Genomic DNA, 17,945 nt, shown 5'->3' with positions numbered 1-17,945 from the left:
TCCCACTTCATGCTTTTCTTAGTTTGAGTTCGAAAAAAACCTTGAATTTCGCTTTCTCAGATGTGATGTTGGGTATTTCAACTGTGCCACTTCATGCATAGAAAAAGGCATAATTTGAACTGTCATTGTTTTGGTTATGCAAAAAAGTTCCAGTATACTGTGCTGGCTAACCCAATAATCACAGCAGTTTTTTTTCTTCCCACTCAATACTTAGAGGATCAGTGATTGTATATTGAAATCGTGTCTACGTGACTCATATGCTTTCTTTATGCCGTTTTCCATTTATACATGTATCTATGTCCCACATGCAGTTCTTGCTAACAACCTCTTCCCATCTATCCACTTAGCCCATGATGAATGCACATAAGACATATTTAATTTTAAAACAAAATACTGAGATAACAGTTGAAGTTTGTTTTTGGAAACCACTGGCAGTTCATTAGAACTTTGTTTATTAGGACTGGTGATATAACTTATTTGGGATTTAATTTACAATACTAAGTTCTTTTTTAATTTCATTTTTTATTCTTGGGAATTAAATGACTTGTTGGTTTTCACTCTTTACTGTTATAAAACTTTTGGAATTGAAAAGCTGTTTCTGTTTTGATGATTGCTCTTCATGCATTTTTAACTTTATTTTATCTTCCTACTTTTCAAGGTTGCCAAACTAAATAATAAATTACTGTATATATTTACCATTTGAAGATCTGAATAAGTTAGAATTCATAAGATGTGTGCACATGATACATGTATAGTGACTCTCCTTCTCAAGTCTTTGGTAATTTCAGGTATAATACATGCACATCAGGTATAAACAATTCCATGACACTCTATCAATAAACACTTCAGTAACAATTTTATGTATGCCAAAATTACCAGCAGTAATGAATATTTAATAATTGTATTAATCTGTTAGCAGATTACGAATAACACATGTTACAAGATACATGTTTTGATAATTGCAGAAGCACTGCTGAGCTTGAAGTTTTTCATCAGCAGATCATGATGTACAGTGCCAAGAGATTTTCATACATCCCTCCTGTGTACAGGATTAGGAATGACCTAGCTGCTTTGGATCACAGTATCTTAATATTTTCATGCATACAGATCTTGTAATTAGTACTGTTATCATTCTAGTGGATATCTATTTTGATTTGAGCAATGCAAGTCTAATAATTAGATCCAGTGATATGTATAGCACTTTCCCAGGGGACTGACACACTTTATTAAGGATATATGGTGTTTATGGAATATCCTCAGGATGTTTGGGGCAGATAATGTCATCATGATGATTACTAGCTAATACCTGTTCATGAAAACATGTTGCTTTCTGAAGGAATGGGCAAAAATGCATCCTGTCTCACATAGTATTTTGTGGATAGAACAAATAAGAACAAAAACAACCATTCAACAACTTATTCTTGGGATCTGATCAGGAGGCTCTAATATTGGGTAAAAGTTAATATGGGTTAGCATGGGGATGCTTGTCACACATAAAATAAAATTTTCTTTAAAACAGGCATCGATGTTACAACAAAAAAAAAGCGGCAGATGGTCCGTCTACCCTTTGCAAGGAAAAGGAAACATCCCCACACCAGGGAGCTTATAAAGAAAGCCCTCATCTGTCAACTTGAGGGAAAGCAGGTATGCAGAGGAGAAGAGAACTAAAGGAAGGTGATCCCAGGAGAATCTGTAGAAACCTGGCACCTCAAGAATCACCATCAACTCTAGTTTTTGTGTGGTGAGGGAGATCTCTCGATTTTAGTCATGTAAAATATGAAACAGTATCTAATATATGGAGGTGTGTGTGTCAGCTAAGGCAGGTTACACTTTATATAATATCCTGAAATATCAGTAGTTGAAAATAAAATAATGTATAATATTGTATCTGCAGTTGCTGAAAACTTTTTATATTGATTATTTATGATCTTCGTGCCCACATTGTTTGTAGGCAGAAATAGACTGGTGTTAAAATAAATCTGAAAGCATTATTGTTTGATGCAATATTATGTGCATTTATAAGAAAACAATGAATAAAATCAATTGTATTCATTTATATACAAACTCATACATCCAAGAATGTGTTTAAGTTCATGCAAGCCTAGAGGGGATGAAGCCAGTGTATTGTCCATCTGGATATTTGTCATGTATCTGCCAGAAACAGCAAGAGGGAATTACATGTCTCTGTCCAGACCCCAGCCTTCCATGTTGCCGTAGTATGAACTGCCTATAGGTAGCATGACTGTTGGCACTCATCAAGTCAACTTTATCGTTGAGGACAAGAACATTTCGTCTGTACATCCTGGACAAGGCAAGTACAGCCTCATCAAGGATTAGATCTTGAAAAATCTGAAAAATTATTCCAATTGTAATATGCTATTTCTAAAATGTAAAAAAAAATATATTTTAAGAAATAATAGGAACATGTGCTTATTCAAATGTTATTCATCTTCGATCAGCAAATTCCACTGTGAAATACACGTGGATCAAAACTGCACATGGTTTTTATTTTGACATGAACACTGAGAGTTCCGTCGCAACTAGAACTGATAGTTTATGTTAAGATGGACAACTCAAAGTTTTTGGGGAGCATTTCTAGAAGTCAGAGATTCCTGCATTGGGATCAAATAGGAATGGCTGATTGCAGCTTAGATTTGTTTAGTATAGTGAGGTACCCACATTGAAATCAGGTAATGAAAAGAATCTACTCGATGAGTATCAGTTGTAAATTAAAACAAAGTCCTTATCATTTGCATATGTATGCATGTCTGTTTTCGGACGGCTTACAATTTTAAAATGCTTTCACAGTGGTTGCAAAGAAATAACATTTACAACAATCATGTATGTACATCAATTTTCAATGTAAGAGTAACTATCAAAGTTTTAATTCTGTTTGTAAATTGATGCAGTATTTTGATTTTATTGGTACAAAGTGCAAGTTGTACATTCATAGGCATGTGCTACGCATATCCTGTATACAGAAAGAGGTTTTCTGTAATGTAGCCAACATACCTGTCAAGTTATTCATACCTTTTGTGATATACATTTTGTACATGAAAATTTTAAGCTTTGGCAATGACACGCTCAAGGAATATATAAAAGTAATTGAAAGAATTGAAGAAATTTCAAAATTGCCATTGAATCGAGTAAATTTGTTATACAGAAATCATTTGCAGTAATCACCAGTTCAAACGTGGAAACATTGAATGCCAAGCAGACTGCGCAATTAAAATTCTTACCCAAAAATGTTAGATCAGATATGAAGAAAAAAAAAGTTTCTTGCAAGCCTTCATATCAGTCTAAATAAAACAATTTAGGATTATTACGTCCTTATGTATATCATGATATTGCATATATACGATTATCTTAACATATTTTGGGGCTTTAGTAATATACATTAAGGAATGCATCATATTTAAAACAGAAGAATAAAAGTGTAGTATTTATTTGACAAGATTTAAATGGCTATATGAATTCTGTACATGTTTAATCTAGTCAGGTCTAATTGCTGAACTTCAAAGTAAGATTGCATAGACTTTTTGTTACCATTTTGTATTTTAAAAAAATTAAACTAATAAATGTATTACTTAAGTTGGTTTATTAATTAAATTAAAAAAAGAGCAAGTTGACCTTAATATTATTGAATGTTTGTATGCCACTAGCGTAGATCACTAATACCTATATATGAAATGATTTTAGCTAATTTACCTTTAGGCCCTCATACAAAGGAATTTATCTATTTTACGTGTATCTCTGAAGCCGCTTTATATATTGGTTTGGAAGAAGGAAATAGAGTTGGCATTTCTAATGTCAACTGGAATACTATTCCAGAGCAAAGTTCCAGAGTACTGGAAACATTTTTTTTAAAATTCCTTATTTGGTTTGGGAATTTTATACTGTTTGGTAGACATGGATCACAGTTGTTGAGTGTTACCAGGTAGACTATACTTGAATAGTGATTGTAAATATTCAGGAGCACTATTATTGGATATCATGTACATTAATTTGGCTTTTCTCAACCGGATTCAGTCTTTAATAGGTAATAATTTTAACTTACCAGCTGAAATTGTCCTTGCTTACTTTCTGGATTGATATAACCTGAATGCACTTGTTTTAAGATGTGCCAGCTTTGCTATGATTTTATCATTTGAATTATTGAATTACGCCACACTGTGTTACAGTAGTGTAAATAGGGTTGTATGTAACTGTTATAAGATAGTTTTCAGTACCTTATCCAACTGAAAAAGCCATACATTTGAATTAACTTTTTTACTGACATGTTCAGTCCATGATAGGTTATTATCTACCAAAACACCAAGTAGTCTATCATGACAAACCATTTGCAAATTTGTATCCTTCCATGTCAGACATAGTTCATCACTACCAAGATTTGTTCTTTTTTGCCATGTTGAGATAAGTAATATTTAGTTCTTCCAGTATTTACCACTATGCCATTGCATGTGCACCAGTTGTCCAGTTTGTTTAGGGCATCCTGTAAATAAATTTATAGTTTGTGCTTTGTGTTTTGGATGTCTGACAATGTTGTGTCATCTGCATAGAGATATGTAGATGAAATCGAGCCCCTTAGTAAAACGTGGTAGGTCATTAATAAATAGTATCAATAGTAATTTACCTAAAATTGAACCTTGTGATACTCCATATCTAATTGTTCCAGGTTCCGACAGAACATTATTTATATAAACATGTTGTGTTATCTCACTTAAGTTTGAAGTAAACCATCTAATTATGCTTTCATCACATTGGTTGATTATCTAGTTTCTTAAAAGAATTTCATGTACACCAACCCATAAACGTTCCTGTAATCTACAAATAGAGATCCTATTATCCAACTTTGATCAAGTGGCTGAAGCCATTTATCAGTTAGAGAGATCAAGTCAGTCTCACGTGAATGTTTCTCTCTAAAGCCTGATTGAATAGGGTGTAAGAACAACTATTTCGTTAAATATGACATGAACGAGTCATGGACATGTTTTTTTTTCAATCAATTTTGACAAGTTTTGGTTGTATTGAAATTGGCTGGTAGTTTACAGCATCATTCTTAGAACCAGATTTGTGTATAGGCATTACTTTTGCAGTTTTCCATATTTTGGGGACAGATGAGGTTGCACTACTTAAATTGATTATGAATGTTATGCTATCTGCAATAGCTGAGGCAGATGTTTTAATGAGTGGTGGACCAATCTGATCAAGTCCTGTAGCTTTCTTGATATCAATTTTACTGAGGCATTTTTTAGCAGTTTTTTTCTATACCTGTGGGATAGAGAAACATGCCTCCTTAGGGATTTTTCAGTTCATTGTAGTTGTTTTTTATCACTGGTTCTTATAACTTAGTGGTAACGTTAGTGAAGAAAAATCACGCAAAATATTGGCAATGTTAGTGTCATCAGTGACTTTTGTGTAATTTACCAGAAGTGAGTGAATTTTATTTGTCTGATCCGTGTATGTTACCACAATGAGTTCACTGAAGACTTTCCAAATGGAATTTGTGTTGCTCTTTATATTTGCAAGCATGGATTGATAAAATGTTTTTTTTTATTGCCTTTTCAGTCATACTTGTTATGTTATTTCCCCATACTTGATATTGTGCATGGTTTCCCATAGCCTTCAATTGGTCTCGTGACTTCATAGTATCTAGAATTTCAGTAGTAAATCAGTTAGGTTGGATTTCATACTTTACTCAATGTACTTTTAGTGGTGCATGCATAGAGACTACATTCATAAATCAGTCCACACTTTTAGAGCTTCACATATGTCATCAAAACGTTGGATAATATTTCATGGAACTTTATAAAGGTCATCTTGAAATTGTTATTTACTTCAATTTTGGAAAGATTTGTAAGTGATAGTTTTGTGTGTATGTTTCCTATTTCTGTTGCATTTAACCATTCTTGTCAACAAAGTAGGATAGTGGTCACTAAGACCAACATTTGGTACATTAACATAAGCCACCTTGTTTGGTAGGTTGGTATAAATGTGATCAATAAGAGTGCTTGATATTTCTGTTACACTTGTCAGCTCTTTACCAGCTGGACTAGGCCTAATGATTAAAAAAATTGCATCCAGTTACTCTTTATTTGAGTATTGAGTAGGTCCTTATTTACACTGCTGTTTATATGTTTCTTTCTCCTGTGCATGAACATTTTCTATTTGTTTCAAAGAGTTATCATTCCAAATTGCTTTGGAGGAAGGTGACCTATAAATGAAACCAACTAGGAATGATTCTGCATTATTTTGAGAAATTTTCACCCAAATACTGTCAATTTCATGTGACCCCAAGTCAGGTTGCCTTTCTGCATTTACATCTTGTAATGTATACAAGACAACCCCTGCTGTCTCTCTGTCCCTGCATAATGGTTTATTGTAGCCTTGACAGTGAAATAGATTATCACTGTGGCTAGCATTTAATTTGGTTTCAGTGAGTCCTAAAACATGCATATTATTTTCCTTGGAAGACAACATTAACTTAATCTGTTCTATATTTTCCACTATACCTTGTACATTTAAGTGACCCATGTTAAAACCTTTTGTATTTAGTTTCATATAAATTATAAGTATTTCATCATGCAATGGGGTACTCTATGAGATTGTCTCCATAATACTTTTACCATTTTGGTATTATATAAGGTGGCCATGTAAATGAGGTGGCCTCTGTATTTTCTATGGTATCTGTGCATAGTCTTCCTTTATCAAATCATATTGGGGTGGGGTGTTGAGTAGCAACAAAAAGTAAAGCAATTTAAACATACATTGTTTGGTAAAATAACTAATCCTTTAATACAAGTATTCATTTTTAAGTTGTGCAAAACATTACTGACATAGATATTAGAGTCTTTACCAAGTTACTTAGTACCAAACATTTTTCAATATCTATCAATACTTGTTTTGCAAGATATAAATAAACAATTACCCTCATTCTTGTCTGCCTTGTCTGAACTATGTGTAGAGCTTGGTCAGCTCAGTTTTTAGTCTGCACAGCATGTCTTCCTCCTCTCCCCCATCTGGTTTTTCAACTTCTTGCTCCATGCCTCATCCTTCCTCTCCCTCTTCCTCTTAAAGGTCGTTCTAGAATTGAGCTTAAAAGTGAGCTGATTTAAGTCTATCTAATGAATTTTGGTATGTAAATGTATTTTATAATTTGACAACTAATATATTCATGATTAATTATCAAACTTATAGGAATATAGTGCTAACCTTGGATCAGAAATTAATACATGAGAGGTTGTGATTTGATGGAAGTTTTTTTGGCCTGGATCAGGTCAAGTCTTGGGTGGGGTGGGGATCCAACATTTAAAAAGAGCCCCTACTTTCCTCGAATGGGCACCAAAGCAAAGTCTATGTGTCTATTTACTCAGTGTGCACAATACCCAATAAACATGTGCAAGAATAAAGCTGTGGTCAAACTTCAGCTGACATGTGACTGTACGTTTGTGTGTGTGTACTTTTTTCTGATCTGGCCCCGAGTTTTGAACCTGGATTCCATATTCTAGTCGCAGATTTAAAATAAAGAAAAAAAGCTTATTTAAAACCTTGTGTATGTAAAGTATTAACTTGGAGAAGCACACAGATTCTTTTCCGCTTTGTTTGAAACGTCAGAAAGATGGGTGTTAGGGGTCCAGTGGTGACTATCTGGTTAGAATTTAAAAATTGACTAATGAAATTACTCAGTTCTAAGCATTTTGAAATGTCCCTGATGTTTTTCATTTATAAAATTGAGTGGTGGGGACGTGAGGGAGTACGAATTTTACTGGGCAAGAAATAGAGTAAGTACCTGTGAGTTTTTGCAATACTGTACAGAGCACGTCGATTTAAATTATTCTCGTACAACAAAAACTTTGAAATATAACTATAAAAGTAGTTCTACATACATTTCATTGTTTCCTCTCAAAATTAGAAAGGAAAAGGATAAGAAGAAAAGAACGAGATCAGGGGAAGATCGTACTCACCGTTGTTGACATTTTGGGCTGTCTCGTAGCGTGGTTGTGTTTTACGTCATCATCTTCAGTGTTTACAATGTGGCCTATAATTATGCAAATTTCGGTCACCGGAATTATGTGTGTTATTCATTCGGGATCTGCCGATCACTACCGAGCGGGATTTCAACATGGAGACGATAGATTCGTTACTCTACGTAGGAAGATTTCAGAGAGTTCGTATTTCATAACGAGAACCCCTACAAACTTGATATTACCCCAGAAATGCCTTTTAAATAGTATTTAATCAATTGATATACATAAATGTCCCAAAATTTTTGCAAGAAAATTCACCCTCAGCTGCACTATTGTGCCTTTAAATGTTGACTTTGAGCATCATATCTACATTTAAAAATATGAGAATGAACTTGAGGAAGATGTAAAGATTGACCAGGACAATAACAATACTAAGCAGGTGGACTTTTCTTTATTTTTGTTACATCGAATATACACAAGAAACCGCCATTCATATCTTGGACCTTTCATTCATAAACGAAAAGAACCGAATCATAATCCTTCTTGCAAGCGAACATTGTAAGTCCTACAATAACACAGCATGAAACAATTAAACAACTGAAAAGTGATTGCGACCTATTGAGATTATATTTCACTTGTGGATATCTATACGTAGCCAATAAGCCAAAGACACACTTGTCTAGGAAAGAAAATTCTCTTTTTGTGTGACCAAGTTGTCTAGTCTGTACATCACTGATAATTTAAAAAATATGACAATGAACATGACCAAAACTTTAAGGTCAATCAGCACAAGAATAAAAACAAATGTGTGGATTCGAATGTACACGCGACATGCATCTACTTTCGTAATTATTGTGTAGCTAAGAACTCATATTTTGTCACTGTCCGAACTGTAACAAGATTCGTGAAAGATAGCAAAAATATTTCGGAGACAAAACCTTTTGCCGATTTTTTCGGAAAAGATCTTAAGCCAAATCGAAGTTCATTAGAGCGAAGAGGACATTCAGTGTTACAGAGACTGTTGTCGATACGATACCGTTATGGCTCATAATTTCATGGGTAACATCGAAAACCTTCCTTTTAAACATTATTCAGAACAAGGAAACGACTATCCAGCAGTTGCCATCAACAAAGTCAAACTCATAGGATGTTTGACGGGTACGTTTTTAAGATTACAATGCTTCTTTAGCCTTATGCATAATACCTGTACCGTTTGGAATGACTGAACTGGCCAAAGTCTCTTTTGTGCACGTTTTCAAAACAGAAGCTATGATGACCCCAATCGTACAGTCATAGAACGATGAGCATTATTCGCTTGTTACTAAACTCACTCTTAAGACCCGTTGACTGTAAAAGAAGAAATATTACCAATGTGACGCAGACAGCGTTGATACGAACACTTTTGATAATTATTGAAGGATCAAAGAGGAATCGAACGGTGAAGGAAGCTTCTGCCTTCACTAAAATGTACGAATCAAAGTTAAATTCATGACCGATAATACACTAGCTAACATACCATTCAATCATATTTCTTGATTAACCCTCGAAACCCAAAGGTTTACTCCGGTTCTAGTATTAGTGTGAAATTTAAGATCAATATATACAACATGCTTGACAAGGTGGAGGCAAGTAAACTTGAAGTCTTTATAGAACCATGAATTTATCAAAAAGCAGATGGTGTAAAAATTCCATTAAATGTTTATTTCAGGTGTGTCCGGATTGGTTTCCTCAAAGACGCTTGAAGCGTATTGTGTCAGAGTTTGCAATGAATGAGTTGTACTAAGAAACGAAGACATTTTAGTTTAGAAAGTTATTAATACCATGTGATAGATGTGTGCGATCACATTAACGATGGACGTATCGAAACCGATTGAGAAATTAGGTGCATTGCAGAAAATTATGCCGTGGTTGACATTGAGCTTTTAAAACATGCGACAGTTTGTTTGGAGGACGAACCAATACAATACTAGTGGCGTACGACGTGAACTAATCTGAAGGAGACGAAATTCAATACTTGATACGTGTTTTTTGTATCCCTGGTTGAGCCAGTTTCAGAGATTCCCAGGGGGGACATCCTGGAATGTTGCAATTAAAAGAAGATGTTGAATACATTCGTCAATATGATAATTTGATTTAATATAGAGTATTACATGCCACGAACTTCTACCTCCTGTCATACAGCACAAATGCTAAGAAAAATTGATGTTTTATTTATACCGCCTCTGCTGAGACATGCAATAATGATCAATCTTTTTGCCACAAAATTAAATGAAGAAAATGCCTTGACCGGAATATGTGCGAGATTCGAATTGTTAAATGCTATCGACCATGTATATAAACTGCTTAAAAGAGTGCACAATTTGGCAGTTTCCGGTCAAAAAACAATACAGAGAAGACGACAACGCACGTTTAGGAACATGCTCATGATACGTCAACGAATCGCCAGAATTGAATGAAGAAACTTGAGGTTATCTTTCTTGATTTCACAAAGACAAGGACAAATGGAAAGAACTGTACCAAACACACGATGGCATCACATTGGAACACATTGAAACAGGTGGTAAAGAACGAAAGAAGACGATCGTTTGAGAAAGTCATGCTGATTTGTTCGTTTGAATAATTGGCAGAATGATAAATATTACAGACAACAGATCCAAGTCACTGCTTTCAACTGGAGGACGACAACGGAAAGCTCATAAAACATATGGAAATATTCGGTGAAGGTTTGAAAGATTAAGAATTGACAGAATTTGCACCCATGGTCGCATTGGGAATTTTAGTCTCTTCATCGTATTTGACCTCCAATGCCCTTTTAAATTTGCATAATGCTTCTTGACATTTATTATCATATCCTCTACTTTGGCGGCTACAATTATATGTACATACATTGCCTTTATAGCTGTCACCCAGATATCGAAAGGGACCGTTTGTTGCATGGAATGACAAACCCACAGAAGACACAATTGCGAGTTTAGCTAGCGGATAACAAAATGATTAGGGACACAAATGCATAGACCAACATGTAGAAATTCATACTAAATACAAACTCAAAGTTCTAATATTCAGCTATCATTCCTGTCAAGGTGTAACCTTTTGTCGTCTAAAAGGAAGCTTTAGAGCCCGGGTAGGATCGATTCTCTGAAAACCATTGGATCCACACAAAATCAAAAAGTTTTCAGTTGACCATTGTATACCACAAACGAGTGCGAATTCAAGTACAGTACTTTATAGAAAGAACACACTGAAATATAATATAAAACGTTCTAAGAAAAACAATTCCTTGCAAATACAATAACCGTCCGACAGAAGATTAGTAATTAAACATAACAACATAGTGAAAGGCCCACTACTTGAGAAGGAGACAAAGTACAACGGTTCAGTTGTGGAGTAAAGATCTACGAATTAACCACATCGATACCTTAGAAGAAAAGTCGTAGTTTGCATCATGACCAACGAGAATGCATTTGCAGTGCTCTTGAACAGGTTCAGGTTAAACGCAATGTACAATTTTATCCTTTACCACATAGATGTTTTCACCAGTGTACGTGAATGCTATTTGATGATTCATCGTTTTGAAAGTGTTCAAATGGTAACATATTGAACAATTTCCCATAACGAATACAAATTTCCACGTTATGACTTCTACCTACCCTGTGGCAATGGTACACATAATTCCAAAAGCCCTCAGAACGAAAGTTATTCATGGTGTGTGTGTTGTGAATCAATGATTTGAATGCTTTTGAAAGGAACGGTATCTTTGTCCAAGAAAGAAAAACGACAATTAACAAATGATCTTCGCCAAAAGGTGAAAAGCAAAATACCCGTATGTCAAAAGAAAATAATGCTTACTCAACATTAAACGTTTAGGTGTTTTATACATGCTGAATGAACTGTAGTTACAAGTGACTGCTCCATTGTTATGATGAATTGTGGGACCACCGTTAGTAGTAGTGATGAGGAAAGGAACAAATGTAAAAATCTAAAACATGGCTTTGCTTAGGTCAGCGCCTTTTCTGTTTCATTTTTATTCTTTGTCCGGATCGTATTCTGTGTGATGGCTTTTTTCTACGCTTCTGTTCTTCAGGCATATACAGAAGCAGCTCGATCGCCAGTCTGATCAAAGTCTGCATCGCACATAGTAGGCTCAACACTTGAAGAGCAAGCTATGACGCAAGAGATGGAAAGCTTTTCTCCAGCAAGGTCCTGCATTTATAGTCCCAAGTATTAATATTGCACCAGGGTGGAGCCTCAGAACCCGAGAACAAAGGATCACTCTTTTGCTTAGTGGAAGAATGTGATGATTTCAATATACAGAAAATAAGCCCCCAAAGACGAAAAGAAAAAGAGGGACATCGCAAGTTCGACAGACTCAACGGAACTCATGCACCTATTTTCAGGTATCTAGGCTTTCTACACTTCCAACCACTTCAACAATTAGTGTTCCTACAACGAAAGCTCTTAGGAAGGAACTCCACTTACCCACATTAATTACTACACCAACGAAACAAGGGACAATTCGGGGAAATGAGCAGGAAAACAGGAAGATAAAAGTGCAAATGAGGTTTCAAGAAGGCGAGAACCAGAGAAAAGAAAAAGCCACCTATGGTAGAAACAACAACAACAGCAACAATTACAACAGCAGCTATGACAACAACAAAGACAACCTAGCCTGGAAGGAAATCCATGGTACCACCACCGCAACAACCTGTAATTGCAGCGACAAAAAGCAGTGCCAACTACAAAGAAGAAAGCGTCAGTGGCACACTGTGTACACATGCAGAGGAAATGGACACGGGACTCCTTTTAGACAATAGATTGGCAGCCGAGCATTATACAAAGGACTTGAGTGCCAGACTGGAGGCTGCTAAAACATGGAAGAGAGGGCGAACTGAGTAAGAGAGAGAAGGAAATGGCATCAGTTTACAAAGGGACAAATATTGCAAATGTCCTTTTCCCATAATGATACTGATAGTGAATGAAAATGATTAGATGCTTTGGCTAACCGACCCAGCTTATCCAACCCCAAGCACCTCCCAAGAGCGGGTTAGACAGAAGTTATTCCGCCCTAGCACATCAGACCGTTCCTGATTCTGCCTCTTATATCTAGGGTTTTAATTTTGGCTTAAAAACCCATTTTGATAATAACTGTTCATATATTCAAATATATGATCAATTTGTCCACCATTCAAAAGAGTACTGTAACTTTACCTAACAAAACTACAAACATATACAAGTTCACTCATACCTAGTATTTGTGAAAGTTAAGATGTTTTGGTCTATAAATTGATTATACTAAAATTGTCTATGGTCATAGCTCGTTTTGGAACCTTTCGATTGAAAATGACAGACATATTGTGATCCTTGAAATGGTTCAAACAATGAACTCTACTCAAACTCGCGAAGTGGGTTTCACTTTGTTTATAGATCGGCATTGTTTGCCAGGCTCAAAACGCACTATGAAACTCAGAGTCGAACTTGATGCCCCTGGAATGTAGATTACTATGCATTCCTTCCATAACTTACAAAACGTCTTTTGCACCGTTTTCCGCCGTAAAAGCGTACTTTTTCCAAAACTGGAACGCTCAACGGTGAAGCCATGACAACATTTCGCTTGTTCACAGGACGCCTGAATACTCTATGTTAGACGAAGGGATAACAGGTGTTCTGGATACCGATGTGTTTTGTAACTCCTGGTACATGATTTTATCTAATCTTTATAATTTTTATTCATCACTGTAAATTTACAGATCATCTTTATTTATTTTTTCCTACGTGACCAGAGTTTATTACGAGCGAGATAGATGGTTACATATGTGTTGTGTTGTTTGTGTGTGTGTGTGTGTGTGTGTGTGTGTGTGTGTGTGATTTGGATTTTAGCTTAGCTTTAAAAATTGTTCAGTCATATCGCTAAGACGTCTGGAGTGTTTCAGTTTATAGTGATCTCTAGCACTGAAGTATACTGCCGCAGACATGTAGCATGATGTCCCATCCAATCCAATTATCCTGACACCAGGCTAACCAGTCCTAACACTAACCTCTCAATGCAGGGCGCCTAGCGAGGGAGCTCTTAGCAACATAGTTGTAAGTCAAACCCGAGACCTTCCGCATTCGAGGTGGACGCTCTAACCACTAAGCTACCGGAGCGGTACTGCGTATGTGTTGACAATTATTATTAATAATGTTAATAATAAAACTTAAATGGCGCATTTTGCTTCATTTCTTAGTTGCGGATTGGGTTTCGACTTTTGTAGAAAGCTTTAACTTCCCATTGGTTGAGCTAGGTCACATAAATCGGCCAAATCGAGTCAAAATGAGTAGTGTATTCTGTCACTTGGGGTCTATTATATCGCAAGATACAGTGAATAAGGAGAAAAGTAAGCGATCACTCTCATTCCGATTTCGGAATCAATCACACTTATAGTGTTCTAGTTGTAATTCTGCAGACGTGTTTCATTTTGTAATTATATATTATTTGAGAGGAATAGCATCTGCTCAGTGGAAATAGAAAGAGCTCATTATTTGGAATATACTGTTATTTTGAAACTGTTATTATTCGAAGGAATTCTGGACAACGCCATCTTGACAAGGTCGCAGTTGTTGGAGGGCCAGTACATTTCCGACTTTGAAATGTATAAGAAATCTTTTATTCATTTAGGACTTTCATAGACCCACCCCAATTTATAAGGATTAATTTGGATTTACTTCCTAATATTGTAAGTTCCTTTAACATTTTCACTTATGATCTTGATAATTAACTTCTTTCTTAAGTTTTACAAACATTTTGGGATTTGCTTATATATGTTATTTAGTTTATGATCACAAAGTCTTAACACGGTATGTTCATGGCCGTTTTACCATCCAGTCCATTTATAAATATAAATTCTTTTAAATAAAAGAGTAGTCATTATTTAATTGTGCTACAAAGTATACGATTTTGAATCTAATTTTAGGATCCCACATTTCGTATATTTAGGTTGCGATGTTGAGCTTTTTTTTCTTCTTCAGTTTTTATTACAACTGATATTCAGCTGAACCATACCCTGTTGTGAAAGGTGGATCAAAAGGAATACAGTGAGTGGCCACTCAGATTGGTCATTTTAGTATGTGTTCAGGTGCAGAAAAAGAATGCTACACCTAGAGACACAAAACAACCGAAACAAAACATTTGAAATAAAAAACAACATTACCAGTACCAACCTGTAAAAATTGACAAGGAGACAAAGACCGCACTAAACCAATTCCTATCCGAATTAATATATCTGGGAAAAGACGTACAAATATAACAAAAACATCTTTGATGAAATTCAAATTCACGATCATACTACCATAAACACGGATACTGAATCAGAATGTCATGTTCGTCTTACAGAATGTAACAGAAAGCTTCATATATCAAATATAATGAACGACGACAAACATTCTGACCTCTTGCATTATGCTACGAGCAGAAATGTTAAGAATAAATAGCAGAAGAAACAAATTATGGCTTCGAGCAGAATGAACAATACTTGAGAGTGGATGTTGATAATAAACGAACAGATCATCATAACATTAATGCCGCTGTTGGCAAGACTGAGCACTACTAGCAATTACCAGTCACATGAATTAAATTATATATATTTAACAACTGTGCGAGATAAATCATGTCATTAGTGATGCTATTAGAAACAAGTCTGATGTAAGCTACATCAACCACAATGTTGGCTAAATGGAAAGAAGAGGTCATTGTAAACATGGATTTCTAAAGTGTGGACATTAAAAGATGGTATTTGACCTAATTTATAACGTTGAAAATAAACAAGATTACTAAATTGTACATTTCTTCCAAGTGGACAAGTGTGTTATGACTTGCAAGAAGGTTAACTCTTTGTAGATCTACCGATGGTAAGGGACATATTGGAGTCTAAAATCAGTTAAAAAGAACACAAATATGCAAGCGGATAAAACATGAAACAGGAGACCAATTACGGATAAATGGATTCAAGTCGAGAAGAAAATCTATTGTACTTCATTTAAGAGAGGTGAGTGTAACCTCTGAAATAATCATATTTGAATCAATCAATGCCATCTCAAAAGCTCAAATGAAACATACAAACTGTTAATTTATGTTGCTAAATATGCAACATTATTTATTATTGGCATATAACATTCAGAATTTCTTTACTAATCTGGACAAATGAAACTTTTAAGTGATGTAACATGGTTATTCTTCCATAACAAGAGAACGTTTGCATATTTTGACGTTTAATTGTCAGAAACTATACAGCGGTACATATCTTTTGTTAAACTGTCGAATAAGGAGCTGTCAGGTATTTCTCCAAGTATAACTTGAAGCAAAAGTACAATTTCGACCATTTTACATTGAACAATATAAAAAAGTTTCGAATTGTATTACAGAGTTTATTTATCCGCTGTTTTTTTAGGCAGTGAAACACTGATTAATATGCAGAGAAAATATATATTTAACGACAAATATATCGAAAGGTAACGAAATGTAGTTTGCACCTTTACTATGTTATTGCCTGAGTGATTAAGAGAAAATATTACTCTTTAATTATTACTTTCACTAGCTCTATCTGAATGCTCGGAAATAAACTATTTCCGCTATACCAATGAGGATTATTCTAATGACGTTGGGTATTACAAGGCGGAAAGTGCAATAATCAGTCTTGATAAGAAAGAAAAAAAGCTCCATTTCTTTAATAATTTACATTGACTACTCATTTACACGAACTAGATAGATTTACAAAACAATGAAACATCTCTTATACTATCTGTTAAAGATCGACATAGTTTTTACCATTATAAATAGAAAAGAAATTAGTTTACTCGTCCAGCAAAGGTTACTTATTCCGGTAGTAAAATTTGTACACTGTTGTCACCATGACTCGGTGTTTGTCTCTGTTCCAGACAATGTATTGAATTTTGAATTCGCTTCCTGCAAATTATTATGTCGAATTAGTTTTTGACCATATCTACACCTAGATTATTGATACAAAAACATGGCTATAAAAGCCGAAGCAAGAAAAGCTCGCAAAACCATAGAATGACAAGAGGTAGATGAATTTACTTTTGACAAACCCAACGAGAGAAAAAATGAAGCAAGAGAGGAAAACAACGCTAATCAACGGTGGACAGAGCAAACTCATTTGAAGAGGGACAATTGCCAAAACAGTGAATCTATTGCATTTATTCTTGAAATAAACGAAACCAGTTTAAAGCTGTTTACAGATTTTTTACGGAACTTCTTCGGTCAAATCAAAGGAAAAGAGACCTGCATTAACAGGAATTCCAGTACATTCTTGAGGGTAGAAGCAGTGGAGCTCTGGCAAGGGAAAAGATAAATACTGCTATAGTTAATAATGACCATGACTAGATCACGAGTTTCGAGTAGACGTACTGTTCTACAAGCTGAATGCTTTTAAAAAGTGCCAAAAATCCCTGTTTAATGTTTTCTTTAGTATGTATTTATTTATATGCGTTTGTTAAGCGCGGTCTTTATGTCGGTGTAATGGTATTCATGCTGACCTTTAGGTGTGTGGTTTTATTTATGTAAGTATATGTGCATGAATATATTCAATGAACAAGTAGCCCCCTACTCCTTGTTGGTGAGTACAGAAGTGTGTTGAATTGTATAAATAAGTGTGCGGAAACCATCAATCACCTTTTTCTTCCAAGGTTGAGCTACCTATTTTCCAATTTGGATCCCTCCAAAACTAAAGTCCGATTTAGTCGAGATACGTCTCACTCGATTAATTTCTCCTTGCGCCAAACTAAACTCATACCGATCCTGATGTTAGTGTTATGGCCGATTTTAACATTCAATTTCTTTCTATCCCCATAAGAAGGAAAATGAAAGTGGCGGTGTAACGTTAGAATCTCCATGTACCGATATCAACATTTTCGTCCCCATATCGATCCATATAACTCCTACCCTGGATCCTTTGCAAAGTCATAGTCATATCGAAGAATTGTGGT

The 17,945-nt window shown here is 35.2% G+C and overlaps 1 protein-coding gene across 1 annotated transcript; it reads right to left on the bottom strand.

Annotated features, from left to right (window-relative positions):
- Nucleotides 1-2,034: 2,034 nt before the first annotated feature.
- On the bottom strand, nt 2,035-7,983 carry LOC149778567 (P2X purinoceptor 7-like). The gene is made up of 3 exons (XM_089938502.1): nt 7,965-7,983; nt 6,929-7,083; nt 2,035-2,349 (listed from the first exon to the last, which is right to left on the bottom strand). Exons 2-3 carry the CDS (start codon nt 6,932-6,934, stop codon nt 2,092-2,094), a joined length of 264 nt encoding a protein of 87 aa, XP_089794628.1. The 5' UTR covers nt 6,935-7,083; nt 7,965-7,983; the 3' UTR covers nt 2,035-2,091.
- Nucleotides 7,984-17,945: the final 9,962 nt, after the last annotated feature.

Source organism: Sinohyriopsis cumingii, chromosome 17 (assembly GCF_028554795.1).
Source record: "Sinohyriopsis cumingii isolate HCF-2022 chromosome 17, ASM2855479v2, whole genome shotgun sequence".
Classification (NCBI taxonomy): Eukaryota; Metazoa; Mollusca; class Bivalvia; order Unionida; family Unionidae; genus Sinohyriopsis; species Sinohyriopsis cumingii.
The sequence above is the reverse complement of the archived record's forward strand: the minus strand, read 5'-3'. Positions and strand labels throughout refer to the sequence as shown.